This window comes from Equus caballus, chromosome 6, assembly GCF_041296265.1.
Source record: "Equus caballus isolate H_3958 breed thoroughbred chromosome 6, TB-T2T, whole genome shotgun sequence".
Taxonomy (NCBI): domain Eukaryota; kingdom Metazoa; phylum Chordata; class Mammalia; order Perissodactyla; family Equidae; genus Equus; species Equus caballus.
In genome coordinates this window covers 84,007,834-84,029,955 of record NC_091689.1, presented here as the reverse complement: position 1 = coordinate 84,029,955, position 22,122 = coordinate 84,007,834, and the positions used below count along the sequence as shown (strand labels likewise).

General features: G+C 49.8%; 1 protein-coding gene across 6 annotated transcripts in view; it reads right to left on the bottom strand.

Moving 5' to 3' along the window:
• Positions 1 to 10,595: 10,595 nt before the first annotated feature.
• HOXC4 (homeobox C4) overlaps positions 10,596 to 22,122 on the bottom strand; it is a 60,278-nt gene continuing 48,751 nt past the window's right edge. For 3 of the 6 annotated variants that reach the window (XM_070270269.1, XM_070270266.1, XM_070270267.1), the window contains exons 2-4: positions 13,349 to 13,467; positions 12,261 to 12,705; positions 10,596 to 11,767 (exon numbers count right to left, since the gene is read on the bottom strand). In XM_070270269.1, the coding sequence (XP_070126370.1) occupies positions 11,412 to 11,767; positions 12,261 to 12,699 (795 nt within the window). In that variant the 5' untranslated portion in view covers positions 12,700 to 12,705; positions 13,349 to 13,467 and the 3' untranslated portion in view covers positions 10,596 to 11,411. Of the gene's footprint in view, positions 11,768 to 12,260; positions 13,205 to 13,348; positions 13,468 to 13,577; positions 13,828 to 22,122 lie in introns of those variants that run through there. The other 3 variants (XM_023643712.2, XM_023643711.2, XM_070270265.1) reach the window with 3 other exon arrangements.

Sequence of the window (22,122 nt, the reverse complement as noted above, 5' to 3'; positions counted from 1 at the left end):
TTTTCCACTCCTTAAAAGCTAAAAAATTTTGCTAACTTTTTTTTAAGTAGGTTTGATAATCATATTGTGGTTATGTTGTAAAAAATGTTTATATCTTTTAGAGATATTCATTGAATTGTTCACAGAAGAAATGCTATGATGTCTGGGATTTGCTTCAAAATATATGAGTAGTGTTGGGTTCATCTGGGTGAAACTAGATTGGCCATGGGTTGACCATTGTTAAAGTGAGGTAATGGGTATATGAGCATTTGATATTATTCTCTCTACTATTTTGTTCGCACTGTTTCATAGTAGAAAAAGAATCATGTTCACTTAGGCATCTCCTACTGTTTCCCTCTACACTCTGCATCCAGAGACGTGGCTGACACTGTAATTCTTTCCCCCCGTTATGTGGATGAGGAAGTGGAGGCTTTCACTGGGTAAGTGATTTGCTTAAGGCAACTGGGGGCAGAAAGCTCGGACTAGAATTCAGGCAGCCTGACTTCCTTCTGATGGTTCTTCTCATTGGATGGTGCATAAACATGAGCCTCAGACAGCCGTAAAATATAGAATTTATGAATAAATACCTATCACACTAATGAAAGAACTGAGACCCCAGTTGCTCATACATTTGCATTGGGCTTCTCTAGACAAGTATACAGACGCCGAAGGGTTCCACATTTGCATCTGCAGAGACACATATACACCTCCGTTCACACGGCCATGTGTTTCTTGGTTGTACACTTGTAGATCACTTGTCTTGAAAAGGTATGTTAGATGTGAAGTACAGAAAAAAAAGAAGAAGAGGAGGATCGGATTGTTACCCCCAGGTGTGCCTGATCTGTGTGCTAGAAGTAAAGATCTGGGCAATTTACATACGCTTGGTGAGAATGTACCAATGGGTGACCTGGATGGAAGAAATGTCCCTGACAACGGACAGACCAACCCAAGATCACAGATGCATAGAGAGTTTGGTGAGGAAGGAGAAACACTGGCAGGGTGGTACCTTGTGCCTCTCAACAAAACTGTGACTTTGCACGCAGGTACAAGATAGGCTTTTCCTCTCATACATAGATATGTTCAGATAAATGCAACCATCATATATACTTTCATAAACAGTTTGTGCAAGGCACACACACACCTTCCAGATGCATGTTATGCAGCCATGTCTCTAGAAAGAGAGATTCTGAGTGGGTGAGCACAGGTCTAGGAGTTAGAGGACAGGAATTCTAGTCTACTGTCCACCACTTGCTGAGCATATCATCTTCACCAAGTCTCATTACCCCTCTTTGGCTCAGTTTCCCCTTCTGAAAAACAAGATTGATATTAATGGCTAAGTTGCCCATCTCAAATAATGCTAAACATAGGAAAGCTGTTTGATCTATAAATCTATATTTTACTCTATGTAGTCATACTAAAAATAATGAACATGCACCTATGACATGTACAGCATGTGTTTGTGTATGTATATCTATCTATCTATGGGATTAAAAAACTGAATAACTAGCCTAAGATAACACAATCCAAATACATCATGGAATAGTGAAGTGATGATGGGTTTCGGAGTTAGAAGCACCATGAGAGAGCTAAAATGTTGTCCAACATAATTTTTGTGGAGTGCCTTCTGCTGGTTATCTCAATTGGTTAGATCAGTGGTTCTCAAAGTGTGGTCCAAGGATCCCTGGGGGTCCTTGAAACCCTTTCAGGAGCTCTTCGAGGTCCTTCCTTTCCCAACTACATACCTGCATAAGGCAATGTACTCATATACTTCAACCAAAACAACACATCACAACAAATTGAATGCAGAAACAGATATGAGAATCCATTCATCTTCTATTGAGCTAGACGTTAAAGAGATTTGCCTAAATATAGAACAATGGCATTCTTCTCACTAAATTGTTTTGGAAAATATAGTTATTTTCCATAAAATGTTAGTCATGTTAACATGTAATAGATTTATTATTATTTAAAAAGATTTTAAAAGGTTTCAGTTTTAATATCTAATAAGGTGAATATTGATAAAGCTCTTTGAGATTCTAGTAATTTTTAAGAGTGTAAAGGGGTCCTGAGACCAAAACGTTTGAGCAGCACTGGGTCAGAGCTTGTTGTTGATGAGGACGAGAAGCTGCCAAAACAAGACCAAGCCAAGTACCAAAATGCAGGTTCCTTTAAGTCCTGCTTGCCCTCAGGCTGGCCCTGCCCCACATCCTCATCAGTGCTTCCTGCCAAACTCAGTCGCATCCTAACAGCCGGTGCCCATGTCCATCATGAGCAAAGAACTGGAGTGGTTCAGAACACTCACTCTGGGGTCAGGCAAGTCTGATTGGAGTCCTGACTCTACCAGTGCAGCATGTCATTAAGTCCCCGGGCCTCACTCAGCTTGCCCTTGTCTAAAATGGGGATATGACAACTTCTTTATGGTGTTATTGTAAAGACCAAATGAGATAATGAATTTAGCACAGTACCTGGGACATAGTAAGCACTTAAGAAAATGCTTACTATTGTTAATAATAACAATACATAGCACTTACAAAAGTTTACTGGATGCCAAGCACTCATCTAAGCACTTTCCATACATCAGTCCAGTGAATCCTCCAATCGCACTGTAAGGCAGTCAACAACCCTAGGGGGTCGTTACTCTGCAGGTGCTGCTGCTGTTGTGGTGGTGGTGGTTTCCTAGGAACTGCCTATGGGCACAATGGTGTGGATTGGAGGGTTAGAGAAATATGTGTGGTTTTGATTTACTTTGACATAGAAATGAGAGTATTAAGTGAGGAATCGGATCTTCCAGAGGCCTCTGACTCGCACTTCCTTCTTTAACCACCCCAGGCCTAGGAACCAAGTGCAGGATCAAGGATGAGTCCTCAGGCCACATGGTCTTCAGCAAATGGGCAGGCCTTTTAGAGCAGTGTATGGAGAAGCAGGGACAGCAAAAGCCTCTGTCAGTAGTGACATCAGTGGTAAGTCAAAGAACCGACTTCATAGGCACTCTAGTTGAGATGTTATTCTACGTCACTCATTGCCTCTACACACACACACATACACACACACGGTTTCAGCAAAGTCACCCACCTATGCATACATGAACAAAAGAAATGAATGTGTTGAGGTCCTTGCAAGTATGTATCATGTGTGTTTTGAGGGTGTGCCTCTAGGTAAACATGTGTGCAGAGAGAAAGAACTATGAAATTGTAGATTGGAGGGATGAACTCTTTCCCCAGTCTTCCCTCTTCCATCCTGACTAATTCACAGAGATGCTTTAACAAAATACAGGCTCCTGTCTCCTGTATCTTTCTTAGATCAAGTTCCCCCAGAGAACATCCTGGCTGGTCTAGGTCTGTCCAACCAGTCAGGGGAAGGAGGGTGAAGGAGGGGGTAGTTCAGTTGCCTCTCATCACCATGGAAACTGAGTGGCAGAGCCTTGGGAAATGTGAATCTGGGGCTCTTGGCCAACCACCAGTCCTCAAGGAGAGAAGAGGGGGCAGAATCTCAGGCAGGCCTGAAGCTCAGGATGAAGCTGGAGGGGAGGGAGGCAGGAGGATTTACTCTTTTCTATCAGTTTTCAGCTGTGGGCACTAGGGCAAGGACCTTGGGATTATTCCAGTCTGGGACTCTGGCATGTAAGGTGGGTTCTTGCCAGAGACAGGTCTACCAGGCAGAGTTCAGGAGTCTTGGGCCTGAATTATCTGGACTCAGACCCAACGAGATTGGCCAAGAGAGGAAAAGACAGGCTATTGTCTACCCTGATTGAGTTTACCACCCTCTCCCTCAAACTCTGGAGACCACATATTCCTAGATATGCCTGGAGGAAGGAGGATGTGAGGGAGTCTTTTTTTTGTTTCTTTTTGTTTTTTGGAAGACAAAGAAGAGCAGCCGTCCCACGTGCCCGGTGCAGACATCGCCTTGGTCTCCTCAGTTTAGGGCTGGGAATTTGGGGAGGGATTGAGGGACTTTCTAATTGCTCAGAACATGACTTTGCAAGCAAGAGAAGGGGCAGGAGAGGGTGATAAAGAACCACCAGGTAGAGAGGTTAGAAAAAGCCACCTCCCCTCTATGGTCAGAACAGGAAGATACGTTCCAAATCTGGAGCCTAAAAGAGCCCAGCAGAGAACTGGCGAAATTATGTAAATAATTTAGCACCGACCCTGAACCCGTCCACCTCAGAGTGCTAGCTTTTACCTGAATTTAACAGGTAACTGTCCCAGTGAGAGAAAAGACTGGCCTCTGGGGCCAAGACTCAAATCATGTAATTCGAGGACCCTCTCTAGCTGGGAGAATGAAACAAAAGTGACTGGGGGTTGGGGAGGGGTCTCAAGATTTGGCCTCAAAGACCTCTGGGCCCTGGGATAGCAGACAGGCTAGAGGCCAGAGGCCCTCAATTTGGGGGCTTCTTTGACTGCTAGAGGTAGAGGAAGGGGGGGAAAGGAGGGAAGGAGGGTGTGAGGAGAAGGGGCAGGAAGGAACAGATGCTTCCAGATCTAAAGAAATAATTTGAGGGGGAAAGGAAGGATCAAACAGAGGAAGAGGAGGGGGAGGAGGGGAAAACGGAAAGAGAACAAAGGTGTAGTGGGGACCCTCTTTGGTGGAGGAGAGATAAAGGGGAATCTGGGTGAGACAGCTAAGCCAACATCTGCCCTGGGCTATAAAACCTTGTTCTATTTTCGCCTGGCCCAGGGGCCACTCTGGAGCAGTCAGATGGGCCCCTGAGGTTGTCTGGACTAGAGGCTCAGCCAGGAACCTTTGAACCTCAGCTGTCGCTCCCAGATTGGCGCCCCCACCTTTTGGTTCCTCTTCCTCTGCTTTCTCAGTTGGAGGGAGTTCAAGGAGGAGCACTGGGGCTGGGGATTGTCCCAGAGGATTACTGCAGGATGAGAGGGGCCGAGGAGCAAGGATGTGAGCAAACAGGGAGCACAGAAAGCAGCAGAAATGCTAGGCAGAGACCTTGAAACAGCCGAGCAAAGACAGACAGACAGAGCTGGAGGCAGTCACATTCCAAAATGGTTCAAAATCATCAGAGAGACTGAGTCCAAGAGGAGAGGTTTCCAGCTGGGAGGCCCATATCTCCCCATCATGCCTTTGTGCCTGTCAGGCAGGATAGGGGTGAAGTGGGGGGCTGGAGAAAGGCAGCTAAAGGCAGGAGCAACTGTGCAGGGCGAATATCCCATACCTCCCCCCATTTTCTCCTCTCCCCAGACTGCCTGCCTTTTTTTCCACCAGCTAGAACTCAGCTCCTATTCTGTAACTTTATTTTCCAAAGTCTGTTCCAGCTAAGTGGAAAGACTCCACATGTACGAAGTTACAAACACTGTGCTACCGCCCAAAGGGACAGAGTCACAAACAAGAGCCAGGTCATCATTGGTGTGGGGACAGAGATCCAACAAGAACAAACTGGTTGGGGGACATCTCCCAGGTGACTCACCCCCTACCCCCACGGATAGCCCAGCCCTGTCCCTGCCCATCAGATCTGAGAACGTGTTTCCCCTTTTATAAGAGCCCTAATCCTAACTTGGCATCCAGAGACAAAGGCCAGGGGAAGAGGGAGGCAATTCTTCTTATGACTTGGGGTGGAGGTGGGGGGAGGACCAGTTCTTGGCCCGGATTCCTCGGGTGGAGGAGGCTGCTGGTTTGATGGCCTGGGACTCTTCAGAGCCGCCAAGTCCGGCTTTGGGATGCTGTGCTGCTAACTAGATCTGCCCTCTCCGTCCCCACCAAAGTCTCGAGAGGGTCCCATTTCCTACTCTTGTAACTCGGAGAAAACTGTCCTTTCATTTCTAAAGAAAGTGAAATCTCCTTCTTTGGTGGTGGTACCGGTGGGGTCCTGGTAGGTCGAGAGGCAATTGAGAGTCTGTTCAATTTTCCGCGAAAAAATGGAAGGTGGAATAGGAGCAGGAAAAGGGATCTTGGGCTCTAAAGGGCGAGACCCGGCAGGGAGGTGGAGCGGAGTTCACCGCGCTGTGAACCCGCTCGGCCGGCCACGCAGCCGCGGCCCCCGCCCCGCACCCTATTGTCCGCAGTCCGAGCCGAGCCGGGGTCGTGACCCAGCTGAAGGCGGCATTGCGCCTGGAGCTGACGCGGCGGCGTGGATGGAACCCGGAGGAGGAGCCGGGCAGCTGCTGGCCCCTCGCATCTCGTCTTTCCCCAGTTGGGCCCCATTTCGCGATCCTCAAGACCCTGGCTGCTCCGAGAAGGGCACCTGGGACCGCCCATGAGGCAGCGGCTTTGTGCCCATTCTCTGGCGCCTGGCTTCCCGGGAAACCAGAGTCCAAGAGCGGGAACCTAGGGTTGGGCTATTTCGCAGTGCCTCCTACACGCTCAGTTTTAGGGTTTCTCCGCCTGGAAGTTCAAATATACTTCTCTCTCCCAATCTGTGATGCTGGGAAGAGAGGGTCAGAAAGGAGGAGTGAGGAGAGGTGACACTTCTTTGGGCTTGACCCACACTGCTAAAATGGCTGGCAAAGCAGACCTTGGAGGACCCTACATCTTAGGGAATCTGGCAATTGCTGATGGTGACTGGAAATTTAAAATAGTTCCTTTTCCATTATTAGGCTCTGTAACCCTGTTCATCCTCAAACATTCTGGGAGACCCTCTCCACCCATCCTTGTCTTGCCTGTCTCCTGATTTATCAGCTAGCTGGGCCTGCAGGGACTGGCAAACAGGAAGACGGAGCCACAGAGGCCCTCACCCCTGCTCCATGGATGTGGGCTTGGCTTCTGGATGGACCCTATGTTCAGAGAAGCTCCAGAGCTGATACCAGAGAGAAGAACAGAAAAATCCTGAGTGGAGGGGGAGCCAGGTCTGAGAAGGGGCTCCTGGACCCGGAGGGCAAGGAGCAAACCTTGGTTTCTCTCTGCACCCCAAATCCAAAGGGGACCCAAGCTCCTCCAGCTGCACAGATTTTGCGGTGGCTGAGGGATCCTTGCAGGTTCAAACAGGGCACTCTACCATTTTTAACTGTCAAGAGGCAGCTAAAACTCGGATACCCAAAGCAGCCACACGCTGCAGGAGAAAAATTAAAACGGGGCTAAGTGATACAGGGTGCACTGAAAGCAGGCCAAAGGGGTGGTCAGTTCTATCAGGAAGACTGGTCAGAGGCAAAGACTTTTTTTTCTACCAAATACCCCAAATGTTTATTTTGGGTCCCTGCCCATCCAGATAAATCAAGCTAACAGATTAGGAAGTTCATAAAATTGTATTCTTAGGTAATGATATCCAGAAAGGTAATAAATATTCCCTCTGCTCTGGTGGCCGCTGGAGTTGGAGGAGCCTCCTTCCCCTTTCCCAAGCCTGGGAAGGGTCTCTTGAAAGGGTAATATTTTAATTAGAATTAGCTTTCTAAAGATGAGGTGCCTGATAGCAGCTATGGAAAACCATGAGAAGTGGCTTTGTGAGGGCACTCTCCTTCAGGACTAGGCAAAAAGCAGAGAAAAAAGATGGTGGAATTGCCCAGAATGCTGCTCCTCCCTGTCCTAGCCCCCTCCGTCTCAAAGGCCCCCTGTGGAATCAGTCTCCCCTCATCTTAGGAGAGCAGACAAGCCGTGCCTAGCAGAGGGTACCCTGGCTCCACGCTCCAGAGAACTCTTTGTTTTATCTTCCCTACCACCCCCTGAAAGACACACACACGTACATCTAACAGCAGGAAGATGTCTCTGGATTGCAATCCGCCAAGTCCACACATGAAAAAAACTGATGCACAGATTGCAGAGAAAACTCTGTTAACAAGCTTCCTACAAGCAGCAGCCAGAGGCCCTCAGAGAAACAAAGTTCTCCAGTCCTTCCCCCTCCCCCCCCCCCCCGCCCCCACCCAGGGCTCACTTTCTTGGCTCTCTCTCTCTCCTTTGGGAGCCAAGTTGCTTCACTCCTCAGGTACGCGAGTCCGCACAGAAACTCCATTTTCCCCAAGCAGAACTCTCCGTTCCTGATCGGATTTCCCGCCTTCTCTCCCCAAGAGCGGGAGGTGAGATAAAAATTGAATGGCAACAGAGATAGAGTTGAGACTGCTGTGCTCCTCGCCCCCGGCAGATCGAGTGCTAACTACTTACATGTCAAGGGGATTTTTGACCTGTGGGGATCTCCTGGTGCTTGGAGAGGAGGACCTTGGAAGATTGGTGTCGCCGTTTTCACCCGTCTTCTTTTTACTTAGCCATTGGAGAGAGACATACAATGCGCTAGCAGGCATTCAAGCGCCTTGTCTCTCCCATTACTCTGGGCAAGAAATCCCCAGCCCTACAAAAGCAGTGTGGCATCCTATCTGGAGACCAGGGGCTGAGCCAGGGCTGGCTTGGGAGGGTCGGAGATGGGGGTGGGGGAGAGGTCAGAGGCGCTGCCCAATATAAAGGCGATGAGAGAGAAAATGCTGTGTCCTCCCCGTGAACCTGGGCTGCGTCCTCCCCGCCCCCCCAGCCTTCCCCACTGCTCAACCCAACTTCAATAAAAGCCCTGGCCTAGGCTTCCCAGGGAGGCTGGAGCAGTAAGGGGTGGAGCAGCGGCAGCGGGGGACCAAGACTGCAGGAGTAGGGGCCCTGGCCGAAGTGGGCCCCCCACGCCCCACTGCCCACACCACAGCCCTTCTCAGCAGTGGATCCCATTCTGGATGGTCAGGTCCAAGGCAAAGAAGAGGTCTGGGGAAAGAGGAGAGAATGGAGCCCACTGGAGGGAAGGCCAGAGGCCAAAATCTTCAAAAACTCAAATATAAGGGGATTTAGTTGTCAAGAATTATGGATTTCTGATGTTTTCCCTTTTCAGACCAAAAGGAACAGAAAGAGACACACAGAGAAGGACTATGTGTGTATGTATGAGAGGAGGATGGAGAAACTCCCCCGAAGCCCCTAAAGATGGGGAAATGAAGGAACTGCCGATCCTTTATGCTGCTTTTCCTGAGCTAAAGAGTGTCCCTTCAGCAAGTTCCAGGAGGAGCTTAAGAAATAAAAGAGAGTGATTTTTCCCCTCTTGCTCTTATCTCTTCTACTTTCTGCAGGAGAGGGGAGGAATGCCCCTAAAACCAAACGCGCAAAGTTAGGAATCTTAATTTCCCTCTCTGTCCCCTCTCTTTCCATCTTAGCTTGCTCACAGGCTTGGAAAGACACCCAAGTCCACCCCTCAGACCTTCCTTCCCTTTTCCCAAGCACAGCTAGACCCCCTTTTCCTGCCCCAAAGTCAATAGCCCCAAAATGATAGGAGCTATCATTTTGTCAGATTTGGCCCCTAATTCACTCGATTACATAAAATAACTCCAGATAATTGTTGGTCCTGCTTCCTCACACTGTAGGCAGCGCGTTTTTCTGTCTCCAGGGTACCATTGAGGGAGGAGAAAGTAGACCTACAGGACAAGTCATTCCCCCAACACACACACACACCCCCCACACACACGCCACTCCAAGTACCAGCCAGCAAGTAGTTCAAGAGGAAATAAATCCGAAGCACAGCCAACAGATTTTCACTACTTGGCCCTGTTGTGGCCTTTCATGCTGGAATCTGGGGAGAGAGAAAAGGGGAATCCCGGGCTGTCCTACACACTCCAGATCCCTTCTCCCTCTCTCTTCTACTTCTGATAGCCCTCCATGCTGAAATTTGGATAAATTGCCCCTGAAGCTCACCAACTGCTCCCAATCCCCGCTTCTCCTGACAAAAAAGCCAAAATTTGAGCAGGACTTGTGTAGGGCCTGGTCTTCAGGACCAGAATTATTTGGGAGCCTTTAGCTTAATTATTAAGCAAATCCAGGCCAGGATTCTTTTTGTTGTTGTTTCTTTTTTTAGTCCCAAGGAAACAATTAAATTTTTTTTTTTTTTTTTTTTTTTTTTTTTACAGCCAGAGAGCCTTGTTCTGGCTATCCCCAGGCTATCCCCAAGCCCTGCTGGGACCTGGGAGGTTGTAGGAAGAGGGGTGGTCCCTGCCTCTCCCAGTGTCTTTTCTCAACACCTGGCAGGTCCATGATAAAAGTTACGGAAAAAAATAAAAGTTCTTCCTTATCTCCAGGCATCAGGCTTTGAGGCCTACCCATGCAAGGGGGCCTCCCAGGCCTCTGGCCTCCACTTCACCCTTCTTTCCAAGTCTAAACAAACAGAGAAGCCATCCTGACAGGTCACTTTGCTGCTTCAAAATCACCGGTTCAAACTCTTTCTTCTTTTAAGGAGAACATGCGTGTTGAGGGGGCATCTTCTTTAATCCCTCCTCCCAAGAGAGCCCTGAAAGATGAAAACTCCTTCTCTCCCACTCCCTAAACTTGCCTTCTTGTCTGCAAATTAGACAGGCCTACTCAACAGAGAGAAGAGAGGTGAGGGAAATAGAGAAATAGACAGCACTGTGCCTAACTACAGAAAAGTGAGACCTCCCGCCCCCCCCCCCCCCACCAGCTCCACTGTAAGCGCCCCCAGGAGAGCCTGGCTCCTCCACAGACTCAAGGAAGGGACAGAAGTCAGCCCTAACCTTCCACTTCCCCTCTTCTGAGGGACCCCTGCCCCAACCCCGTTGCTGATTCTCTAAGGACATTGGAAAACTGGAGTGGAGAGTTAAGGTTTGTGTGTTTGCTTTGAGTAAACTTAGGCAACTATGGAGAAGGCAGGATGTTATCAGGCCAGAAGGAGGAGGGGGATAAAAAGAAACCATCAGACATTGACGTAAAACTAATTCACATCCACTGGTTTATTATTGATCACGGGGCATTTCACATCAACACTAAAATTCTTTATTGCAAGTTTTACAATAATCAAGTAAATTCAGTCCAAAAACACAATAACCACGATGAGGGGGTGGGGAGAGTCTACCTATACACTGCCTCTCTGAACTGAAAGTTTATTTCTATTTTCTTTTGGCTCCTCAAACTGAACAGCTCTGAGAGGCTCTCCAGATGCATCTAGCTTTGTCTGCTGTCTTCCTCCCTCTCCTCCCAGCACCCCCCCCAACAATAATACAAAAGAACTTCATAGCTTTGTTCTCCTTAAAATGACTTCCCCCTCACTAACCTCCCCTGGTGCATTTTCAATGCAAAAGGCCTAAGGAAAGAGGGGGGAAGGAGGAGGAGGAGAAGAAGGAGGAGAATTGGCTTAAAAATCTCTCTTTCCTTTTTTCTTTTCCTCATTTCCCCTGAAATTCACCCAAACCAGACCGTCGCACCTTGCAATATATAATTTTTGCAGCTTTTTTTCCTTAAAAAATAAATAACCCCCCAAAATGGCTTTGAAAAAAAAAACCCCAGCAGGTACCATGCTAAGACAACATCACATGCTTAAAAGGGTCCTTAACAGTGGAAGGGAGAGAAGGGCAGGGGGCTTGTTTGTTTATCCATTTTGTCTGTTTGGAATTGACAAGGGTAAGGTGGGAGGAAGAGAGAAAAGAACCAAAAAATATATATATATTAAATTCTATAAATAAGAGTCAATTTGTGTGTGAGGGGAGGATGGGGGCATGGGGTGGGGGCAGGGTGTGAGTTATGTTTTATAACCTGGTAATGTCCTCTGCCCGCTGCTGCTCCGGCGGCGTGGCGCTCTGGGAGTGGTCTTCAGAAGTGCCCGGGGTGGCTGCGGAGAGGGTGCTGGGCGCAGCGCCGGCCGGGGGCGCTGACCTGACTTTGGTGTTGGGGAGTCGGTGGTCCTTCTTCCATTTCATGCGACGGTTTTGGAACCAGATTTTGATCTGCCTCTCAGAGAGGCACAGCGAGTGGGCGATCTCGATCCTTCTCCTTCGGGTCAGGTAGCGATTGTAATGAAACTCTTTCTCTAATTCCAGGACTTGCTGACGGGTGTAGGCTGTCCTCGAGCGCTTGGGTTCCCCTCCGTTATAATTGGGGTTCACTGGGGGGAGGGGGAGGGGAAAAGCAAATAGTGGGGTTCAGAGGCAGCAGGCTCCCCGCCCCCAACCCTCACCCCATCCTCAGCTCTGTGGAACTGGAGGAGGGGGTGGTGGAAATAAAGTCATCAAGCTAAATGGGTTATAAAGAAGTTGAAGGAAGCTGGAGACTTTGTAGTGTAATAAGAGGGGAATCCTCATTGTAACGACACTGAATTATTTATGCGCCCTTAGAAAGCGAGCATAGTTTTCACACATACATAACAGATCGTAGCACATGGCTCGGACTGCCCAGAGTAGCTAAGCCATAAAATTTATGGGGGATGTAATTACCCATTCTCGCTCGTAAATCCAGTTCAATTGTGCTAACCCAGAGTCGCTCCTGGAGAGAGAGGGGGAAGGAGAGAAAGGAGGACGGGGGCCGGAGGGGGCCGGGGAGGGTGGGGAGCGCAGGGGAAGAGGGGAGGGAGGGGGAGAGCAAAAAGCAAAGTTGCCTACCCGTGCTAACGTGGATTTTTTTCATCCATGGGTAGACTATGGGTTGCTTGCTGGCGGCGCTGGAGGGATGGTCAGGGGCTGGCTGGCTGCAGGCTGGCGGGGCTGGGGACGGGGAGGCGGAGGCGCCTGAGAGAGGCGCCGGCTCGCAGAGCGGCTGTGATTTCTCGGGGTGGTGGTGGCCCGCCTGGGCCGGCCCGTGGCCTCGCGAATTGCCCGGCCCCTGGAGACTGGTGCAGCTATACTGGCGCTCAGGATAGCTAGGGCGCGGAGGCGGTGGTGGGTACAGCTCCTGGTGGTGATGCTGGAATCCCGATTCCCTGGTCCGGCCGTAATATTCCGGACTGTGTTCAGGGATGTAGCTATTTTGCGAATATTCTTCGCATGGAGGAAATTTCGGATCGATGTAGTTAGAGTCCATCAAATACGAGCTCATGATCATTAATTTCTGGAGTGGAAAATAATTTTTCTCGCTTTGTCGTTTTTCTGCTCCATAAAGCCCTCCTACTAGCTAGCGACCCTGTAAAGTTACTTTCACCATGTGACTCCGCCGGCCAATCACACGGAGCAACCCAGTCCCCGGATAAGGAACCGAATCGCTTTATTCAAAATGTATCCAATTTTTTTTGTGTGTGGTGGTGGTGGTGTTGGTGTTGGGGGTGGTGGTGGTGGTGGTGATGTGGGGTTAGCTGGCAGGGGTTGGGGTGCCCCGAGTGCACACCCCGCTGACTGACAACCCTCCCCTGCAAGAGGAGATGGGAAGCCCCCAGCTCCCCTCCAAAGCCTGGGCATTGGGGGGCCGTCGGGAGGCTGTGATTCAGCTCCCTCCCGAGGTCTCCGCTTGGGCCTCCGGTGGGCCCCTTGGGCCTGGGCTCCTGAGCTTTTCCAGAGGTCTCCATTCATGGCGATCCTGTCTCAGTCTGTGTAGGTCACCGGGCAGCGCCCCTCTTTCGCAGGAAGAGGAAGTTGAATGAGGACTGGAGTGGAGGTTGGATGGGAGGGGCCCAGGCTGAGCCCAGGAGACTGGAGTGCCTGGGGTGCCCCCCATCCAAGGATACCAGAGTCCAGCCCCCTTCCCCCCACACACTCACCCAACCCTCTGGCCAGGGGGCTGGCGAGGCAGGGTCCCAGCTGGACAGGGCAGGTAGAGGCAGCGGGATGCAAATGATTCTGGCGTCATTTCTGGAGGTCTGGGGGTTGAGCCCCCCGGCTGAGGAGAGACAGGAAGTGGTTGGCAAAAGCAGAGTTCAAAAGTCTTGCCCTCCCCTAGTACCCACTGACCCTCCCTGCTCCAGCCCCAGAGGAGAGGATCTCTTCTACCGCTGGCTGCTGTTTCCACTCTCCATTTCATCTGGCCTGCTGCTTTCTGACTGCTACCTCCTGCTACCTCTAAGGCTGGTTCCTAAGTAGCTGGGGCAAGGAGGAGAGCGATCCGCGAGGAGTCAGCGCCCAGTGATGGGGCCCAGCCACGGCCCTGGGAGTTCTTCTTTCTCCATCCCCACAGAGGGCAGACCTAGCTAAGAGGGAGGCCTGTCTGGCTAGAGCCTGCTTCCGGCCTGGGATTGTATCCATGTAACACATGTGTTTACATGTAAACACACATTCCCCAGGGCCAGCTCCAGGCTGCCTTCCAAAGGCTGAGGGGTGAGCTTACCAAACTGGGGAGGCTGGGCGGGCCTTGGGGATCTCCAGTCCATTCCTGCCCCCTCCCCTCTTTCTGCCACCCACCCACAGGAATACCCTGATGGTGGGGTGGCAGGGCCATGGAGGAGGGAGGGGGCGAGGAACGGCTGCTTTCTGACTGCCCCCCCCCCCAAGCTGGTGTGGCCACATCATGCCACCAATTCCAATTAACTGATCCCATTACTCAGAGTTGGGGGGGGGGGTGGCAGAAGGGAGAGCCCAGGGAGGGAGCCAGGTCCCCTTGTTGTACTTGATAACAATTATAGTTTAAAATCATAGCTTGCCGGGGCTCAGCTATATTTTACTTGATAACAATAAAAGTGACACATAAAGTTAACTGTTTATGTTTTATTTATTAGACTAAATCTGCCAGCGGTGGTAGGAGCGCTTGCCTCGTCGCTACAGCTTTTATAGGGCTGTAAAACGTCATAAATCAGTCTCGCGGAATCGCCCGCACTCTTTGTGTCGGCGGCGGCAGGGCTGGCGGCCGCTGGCTGCCTGCTCCCTCCTTTCCACGAAAAGTCGTAATGTGATTTTTTTCCCTCTGATTTTATTATTATGATCGCCGCCGTGATTAGTCAATCTACCTTTAATTCGCCGCCCTACGCTGCCTCCTCCCAGCCCAGCCTGGTTGACACTTGAATAAGTACCTTTTAAAACGGCATAACAACTATTTGAGGGTTTAATTAGAACATCTGCAATTAAGGGAATGAGGAGGGGAAAGAAAAAAAATAAAGCCCTTGTGAGAGAGCGACTGAAGGCGGGAGATTCCCAACATATCTCTCACCACCTTTGGGATGCAGGAGAGGGGGCCCCCCTTCCAAATGAGGGCTCACCCTAAGGGCTGGAAGGAGAGAGGCGGTGGGCCATAGCGATGCCCAAAGGGGCTGAAGGTCTGCCTGGGCCCCTGGCCACCTTCCCTCCTCAGATGCTCAGGCTCCCACCCTCTCCCCAGGCTCACCAGGGAGGAGCCAGTGCTTGGGGCTCCCTGGATACCCTGTCTCCATGAGGATAGTGCCTCCTGCCCCCCTTGCCACCAGGTGGGTGAGGGAACAGGAATTCCCTGGAAGTCGACCATCTCCTGGAGGAGATTCCAAAATTTCCAAAGTTGGTTGAAAACCCCTGCCCACCCCTGTCCAGCACCCTCTCCTGTGAGGACTGACTGGTCTGGCCGGAAGAGGAACTTGAGACTGTAAGGTTGATAGTGGTTTGGAGTATGTGAGGGTTTTATTTTTTGTCATTATTGGTAGTAGGGGTGAGTTAATTATAAGCTGCTGGAAGAGAGCAAAGGAAAACCAATGTTGAATGCTGACCTACATAAAAAGTCTGAACCGCAGCCCCACGCTGCCCCATGGGAAGAGCCAAAGCTCCTGAGAGCTCAGGTAGGGTGAGGGGAGGGTTGCTGAGGGGGAGAGCCTTCCTGCCCCACCCCCAGGCCTGCACAGGGATCAGGCTGCCCCACCCCATCCTGGCCCAGAATATTTTCTTCCCCACCTGGTGAGGTGAGGTCTCGGCCTGGCTCCCATCCTCCCAGCCCTCACACTCTCCTTCTACCAGCTCTGCCCCTGCTTCAACTCTCTTCAATCTCTTCACCCTCTTGGGCTTGTTAGGGAGTCCTTCCCAAGGCATTGCCCATCCTAAACCCCTGCTCCTCCGGATTCTGAGCTGCTGCAGGTGGGTCGAGAGAGCAGGAGCAGGAATCCCACTTCGGGCCAGTATGTGTAAGTAGATAGAGAGAGTTGAGATGAATGCCAAGTCTGTCTTCAGTTATTATGGCTAACAAATATATATGCATACATACTATTAATAGTTATTGATATATTAGATGCCTCCTTATGCAGCCATAAATATGTGGGGTTCTCCTTCCAGGTTTGCACAGCTAATTCAACATGCACATCCAGAAAGTGAAATCTGGGAGAGTCTCCCAAATATGCCCACACTCATCTACATCATTTACCCAAAAAACTGTCTTTGGGCTCCTATAGCTTAATAGAAAGAAGTCGCCTATCACATGGGGAAAATAGTAAGCCAGACTCCACCACGCACATACACACAAACATTTTCACTTGGATATTATTGTGAGCACAGAAATAAACTCCCTTCAGAGGGCCACTGCACTGGCTTAATGGGGGGGGGGGGGGCGGCACTAACGTGGCGCTTGCCTGTGATGAATCCTTGTATCTGGTCCTGTAAAAGGTTCTCCTTTTGTCCTTCGCCCTCCTGCCTTGCCAGCCCAAGGATCTCCATCCCCGCTCTGCCTCTGCCTCTCGCTGCCCCGATTTTATTTTTCCTGACCACCTTTCGCCAGCTTCCAAACGCCCCCTCCCCATCTCCTTTCTAATCTGAATCTGGATCTGGTTTCTCTTTCGGAAACATGTTTCAGTACAAAGCGCTTCCCTTCTGACACTGCTGAAGAAAAATATGTGTCCATTGTGTGCAAGGCCTTATTGTGCCCAGATTACCATACTGACCGGTGGCTAACCCATACCCCCCCTCCCCGGTAACAAGCTGCCGGCTGGGAGACCTCAGCGGCTCCACAGATTCTGTGCTGCATTAGAATCTCGCTTCTCAGACTCCCTGGATTTTCCTAAGGAGAAAAATAAATGGGAGAACCAACTCAGGATCTGAAGGGCAAAGGGAAGGAATATGAGGGTCATGTCTTTCCCTACTCTCAGAAGTGCAGGATTTTTTTTGTATGTGGTTTTGTTGATGTTGTTTTAGAGATTAAAAATGGCAACGTCTCTTTCCTCTTCCTTAAATAAATTGACTTTTAGATGGTATACAATCAAGTAATTCATTTCATTTTTATTTTTTCTCCAAGCAACTTGAAAACCCCAAACTAAAGCAAGACTCTTATCCCTTTTTTTCCCCTGTATGTGTATGTATATATGTGTGTTTTTGTCCCTTTCTAATGCCAGCAGGCAGGGCTAATGTATGCAAAAGAATATGCAAATGCTTAATTGATTTTTTCTTAAATCTCTTGTCAGTAAAAGTAATGAATTGGTCTAAAATGATTTTAATAACCCAGACGTGTCACCAGAAAATACTCAACCTTTTTTTTTCCTCCTGGAATCGCTTATAGTCTCAAAAAAAAAAAAAAAAAGCAATCATAGAATGTTAATTTGCCCCCCTTTAAAATATTAAAGATGAATTTCTCTTGTTTGTTCCGAGACCATAGGCAAGGTCTTCTTGTGGATTTCCCCCTCCTTGCCTTGCCTTCCTTGGAATTCAATTTTCCTCAAATCTCGTTTAAAGTGGCTTTTTAAAAAGTGGCCGCATTTTAATATTGGTTAGACAGAGTGACCTGCATTTCACCTCGGGTGTTTGACTTGTTCCAATAGGTCACTGCCATGGGGTTATTGATGGGGAAACTCCATTGAAATTTGTCTCTTCGCAAATGGCCTTTAGATCTTCCAGCGAGTTCAATAACTAGTTATAATGTGGAAGGGGAAAAATGAGGGCCCTGGGCTAACGAATTTGATGTTTCATTTTTATGCTGGAGAAATTGTTAGTTAGAGGTTGGGTTCCCCACCCTCTTCCTTGCTCATCCTGGGCTCACTGACCCCCACTCCCATCCAAGGCTGCTGGATTATATCCCCTTTAAAATTTGGACCGGGGCGTCCCTTTCTCTCTGTGATGAAAGCTTTAATTCTTCTTATTATGAATATTGTTGTTGTTGTTGTTGAAAATTCTGACTCCCGGCTGCAGGAAGTTTGCTCTGCTGGAGATTTGTAATCTGAACTTTTCTTGTTTGAAGGGAAAGGACTTTTACTTTTAAAGGAGCCTAAATGCGATTTCGAGAGATTCAGGAATTAGGCTGACTTTAAGGTGGTTTATAGACGGCTCCCTGAACTCATGCTCCCAGAACTAAAGAGACGTAGGAAGCCGAGAACCCTTTGGGGGGTTGATGAGGGCATCTCAAGATGCCCTAATCTGTTTTTGGCCTCTGAGCTGCCAGAGACCCATAGGATCAGACACCCAGGACCAAGGAAAGCAGAGACTAGGAAAGGCTAAGGATAGAGGGAGAATTCCATGCAGCAAGCAAGAAAATCCTGGGTCTCCTCCAAGGTCAGAGACAGAATTCACGGAGACTTGATCAGCGTGCTGAACTTCATCAGGGCACCCCTCAAAAGCCCAGTGCCCAAAGATTTGCATTTTTGTGGACTGGAGAGAGCAGAGGGAAATGATGGGGGTGACGGAGAATTTACAAGGTTCCCTTTTTCTGGAGTTCTCAAGGAGCGGGAGAAAAAAGGGCCGAGGAAAGGAGAGAAGACTTTTATTTCATTCTCCCCAACCACAGACAAAGTTGGGGAGTCCTTTACTTCACCAGAGAAACCTCTGCGATAAAGGACCAGGTAGAGCTCGGTCTCCTGGGGCTGACCCAGCTATACCAGATCATTACCATTATTAACCTCAATAATAACAAGAACATCGTCCCCTCACAAAACAGAGCTCCCTGTGTGCCGTATTTTCTTCTTTGAGGAACTATTCCTTCTCCTTCCTGGCCCAAAGGGGTCCAGTTTGCTCAGCCCCAAGTTTCCCATTTAATAAGCTCACTGGCCTCCTTCTCCTCTTCCAAGCCTCGGCCCATAGGTGGGAGTCATTCCAAAGACATGCCTTGATTCCTGGGTTGGGGAAATCAAGGCCGAGGGCAATATGTAAGTGCCTGAAACTAGGGTGCCACCTCCCTCTGACCCCTCAAACCCAGGGGCAACCTCTTGGTGCCACCTGGGCTCTCAGACAAATTTGTTTAGACATCTGTGGTCTCACTGGGACCTGGGGAGCAGCCCTTAACTGCGTGCCACAACCCCATGGAAATAAGAGAGTCCGAGAAGGGGCCGTTGACGGCTCCAGGATCCGGCCTGGGAGAGGACGCACAGCCTGCCCTTCCCGGACAGCGGGAATCAATAGCGATCCGCAGTAAACTGCCCCGCAGCCCCTCCGCGCTTGGCCGCGGCGGGAGGGCCCCATCCCCGGGCTGCTTGCCGCCTGGGCCCGCACCTTGGCCGCCTCCTCCGAACCCGGGACCCCCAGCCTCGGGCCTCGCCCTCTCCCCGTTTTAATTACGTGATTGATTTTCGCTTTGGCCGCGTCGGGACGCCTCTGCCTCCGACTGTTTAAATCTTTCGGCTCCCTTTTTGTATTTCCGAGTCCTCCTGACGGGCTGTAATTTAGAGATCGCCCCTCGGCGGCCTCGGTCCGGTGCGGGGCTGCTGCCTCGTCCTACACTCCAACGAAATGGTCCTCCTGCGGCTGTCAGCGCTGCCGGGCTGCAGCAGCGCCGGCTCTGACACTGTGGTCCTGCCCATTCGCCTTTCTGAATTATTTTGTGCTCCATTATTCTCTGATAGAGAAATGTTCCAAGTTTGAGTTATCACTCCACGCCTGGGCTCGGAGCTGACCGCTCCGCGTTTCCGTATTTTCTCTTCATTCGAATGAAGTGTGTGTTAGGTCTGGACTGAGACCCGAGGAAGCACGATGCCTGGTCCAAGCTCGGCGGGGAGCTCGAGCCGCTTCCTCCAGGACCCGGGCCCCGCGCCTGCGGCCCACAAGCGCTTGAAGAGGCAAATTCGGCCACAACTTTCCGCCGCCAAGCGCGAGTGGGACGACAGGACCCATGGCCTGGCCGCGGCCCCATCCCGCGGTGGGCAATTGGGGGTGATTTTTACTCCGCGGCCCCGCACCTTGGCAGCCCCGGCAGGCGCGGCAGCAGCCTCCTGGAGGTGCTGCGGCCACCTTCGTCCAGGACCACGCTGGTCAGCGCTGCCCTACTCCGGAGTGACTGAAGGTGAGGCAAGGAAGGGAAAGAAGGGCGGAATTTTAATTTATGAGAAGAGTAGACCTGGGGTGGGGTGAGGAAGGGGAATACATGAAATAAGGAAAAGGAGCCCCTTCTCTCACCGTGGCCTGGGCCCATCTCTTTCCCTTTCTCTCCTCCAGAAGAAAAAACTCATTCCTCCCCAAACCTCTGGTTTTCCGCTTAATCTCTCATCTATTTACAACTAATAAACACTTCTCTGATTATTCTCCCAAGTCCTGTTCATTCTTTGATCCTTTCCAATGAGGCAAGCAATGAGTTACCATTAGCAGGATTTTATTATTCTATTTTTTCCCTCAGGGGTTGGAGGGAGCTGGGAATGTCTTTCTCACCGGGAAAGAAGTTCACTGAAACTTGAGTTGGTCACAACCTTCTCCCTGTACCCCAACCTACGGCACCCCAAACTCTACTTCCCCAACCCCCTTCGCCCGCAGCGATGTTGCCGGGTAAATAAGAGTCCGCCTGCCTGGCTATTAGGATTCTGGAGACGTTGGCATCTGTAGCAATCATTAGTCAAAGCCGCGGAAGCCAAAGGAGCCGAGGAGTTGGACAGAAAAAATCTTGGAAATGATATACAGGAGCCGCGGAGGCATCAATCGCCGCCGATAAGAGCGCGGCTGCCGGGAGCGAGGCTGCCGCTTAATTGGGCCCTGAGCACCGAGAACAGTCGCGGAGGGAGCACCTATGGGGCGGGCAGTGACCCTGGCACCATTTGGGCACCCTACAAAAATAGTCCAGAGACTTGAACACCCTTTTCCCTAAATTTCAAAGGCCCAGCTGGGGTAGAGGACTCTCGTGCCTCTGTCAGCCTCTCCACCCTGGAAACCCAGAGGAGCTGGTCTGGAGGACTGCTCCCTTTCTTCACTCTCCTTTCTTAGTAGCTGTCTTGGGAGGTTCTGCAGGTTGGGGAGCCTGGGCTGGAACTTCAGGTGACAAGGACAACCTGGAGAGAGGCTGTGGTCCCTGGAGTGGGCTTTGAGGGGGCAGATAACTCGGTTGGACTAGATTTAGAGACAGCCTTGGAGGTAGCAACGGCATCACTGGCTTTAATTAGCAAAACATCCAAAAGGTATTTGTTTCCCATCCTTACTCACCTGATGTCTTTATTGATCACAGAGAGAGAGAGAGAGAGAGAGAGAGAGAGGGATGCAGTAAATTTAAATCTTTCTAGAGGGTGATCTGTGCCCCTACATATAGATACATACATTATGGAACCATCTCTAAACATATTTAAGTTTGCAGCAAAACTGCAAAGACTATAAAGATCTCCAAACGTGTAGCTTCAACATGTAGCTATTTTATGAGTTGGGACCATTGCATAAATCTGGATAAAATTTTCAAAATAGAGACTGAGCAACACATGCAGTTTCTTCCCACCGAGAAAAAAACCTCACCAAATATTCATCTAGATCTTCAGACAGAGCTGTACCAATGCATCGCAATGTATATACCCACCACTATAGAAAGATTGGTAATGTGCACACAGGAATTTGACAGAGGAATGCTATGTTCACTGTGGATCTATAAATCTGAAGATCTATAAATCTGCATTTAAATATGGGGAAGAGAGGGGCATGAAACATACATCCTGTTGTATAGACATAGAGCCATCTGTAAATATATTTTCACGTATACAACTATAGGATTGCTCAGCTCTCTATAAAGATATGCATATTTGCATGGAGTCCTAGGAATGAGGGAGATTCTTGAGTGCTTGTGGGTTCAGGATGCCCCATCCCAGACTTCTCTGAGAAATAAATGAGGGTAAACTAGAGCCTGCGCAAGTGCTAAGAGGGCCCAGGAACTCACATAATCTATGGCCTTACTTCCAGCACATGGGCATTTCTCTAGCAATGGATAGATGGATAGGAGCCGAGATGCCTGGGCCTGAGAGCATCCTTACTTGATGTAGCCTGAACTGAGACGGAGGTAGAGGGCTCTTTAGTTCTTTTCTCTTCAACTCCCTAGCCCAAGGCTCAGGGGAGGGACCCTTGGGATGTTGGGGTGTCTTTAGGAAGGAAAGGCTCATTAACACTACAAAATGGAGCCATTTAGGTAAAATATGATTTTGTTTGGAGACAGCTTGGTTAGAGAGAGATGTGAGAAGCCTGTGGGCTTTCACACACACCCTGTACCCATCTTAATTACATAAAACCCAAGCACAGGTTGCAGAGAGCATGTCTTCCATTCACTCGGTCCTAGATGGGGTCTTCTATATGCCTCTCTCCCATCCCTTTTTCATGAGCTCTCTCTTATACACCTCAAGTCCCACTTTGTCAAGAGGGGCTTGGGGTCAGGAAAGGGGTCACAGGGAGACAGCAGCCCCAGAAGAGAATAGAGCCCCCAGGAGTCATGGTATCCACT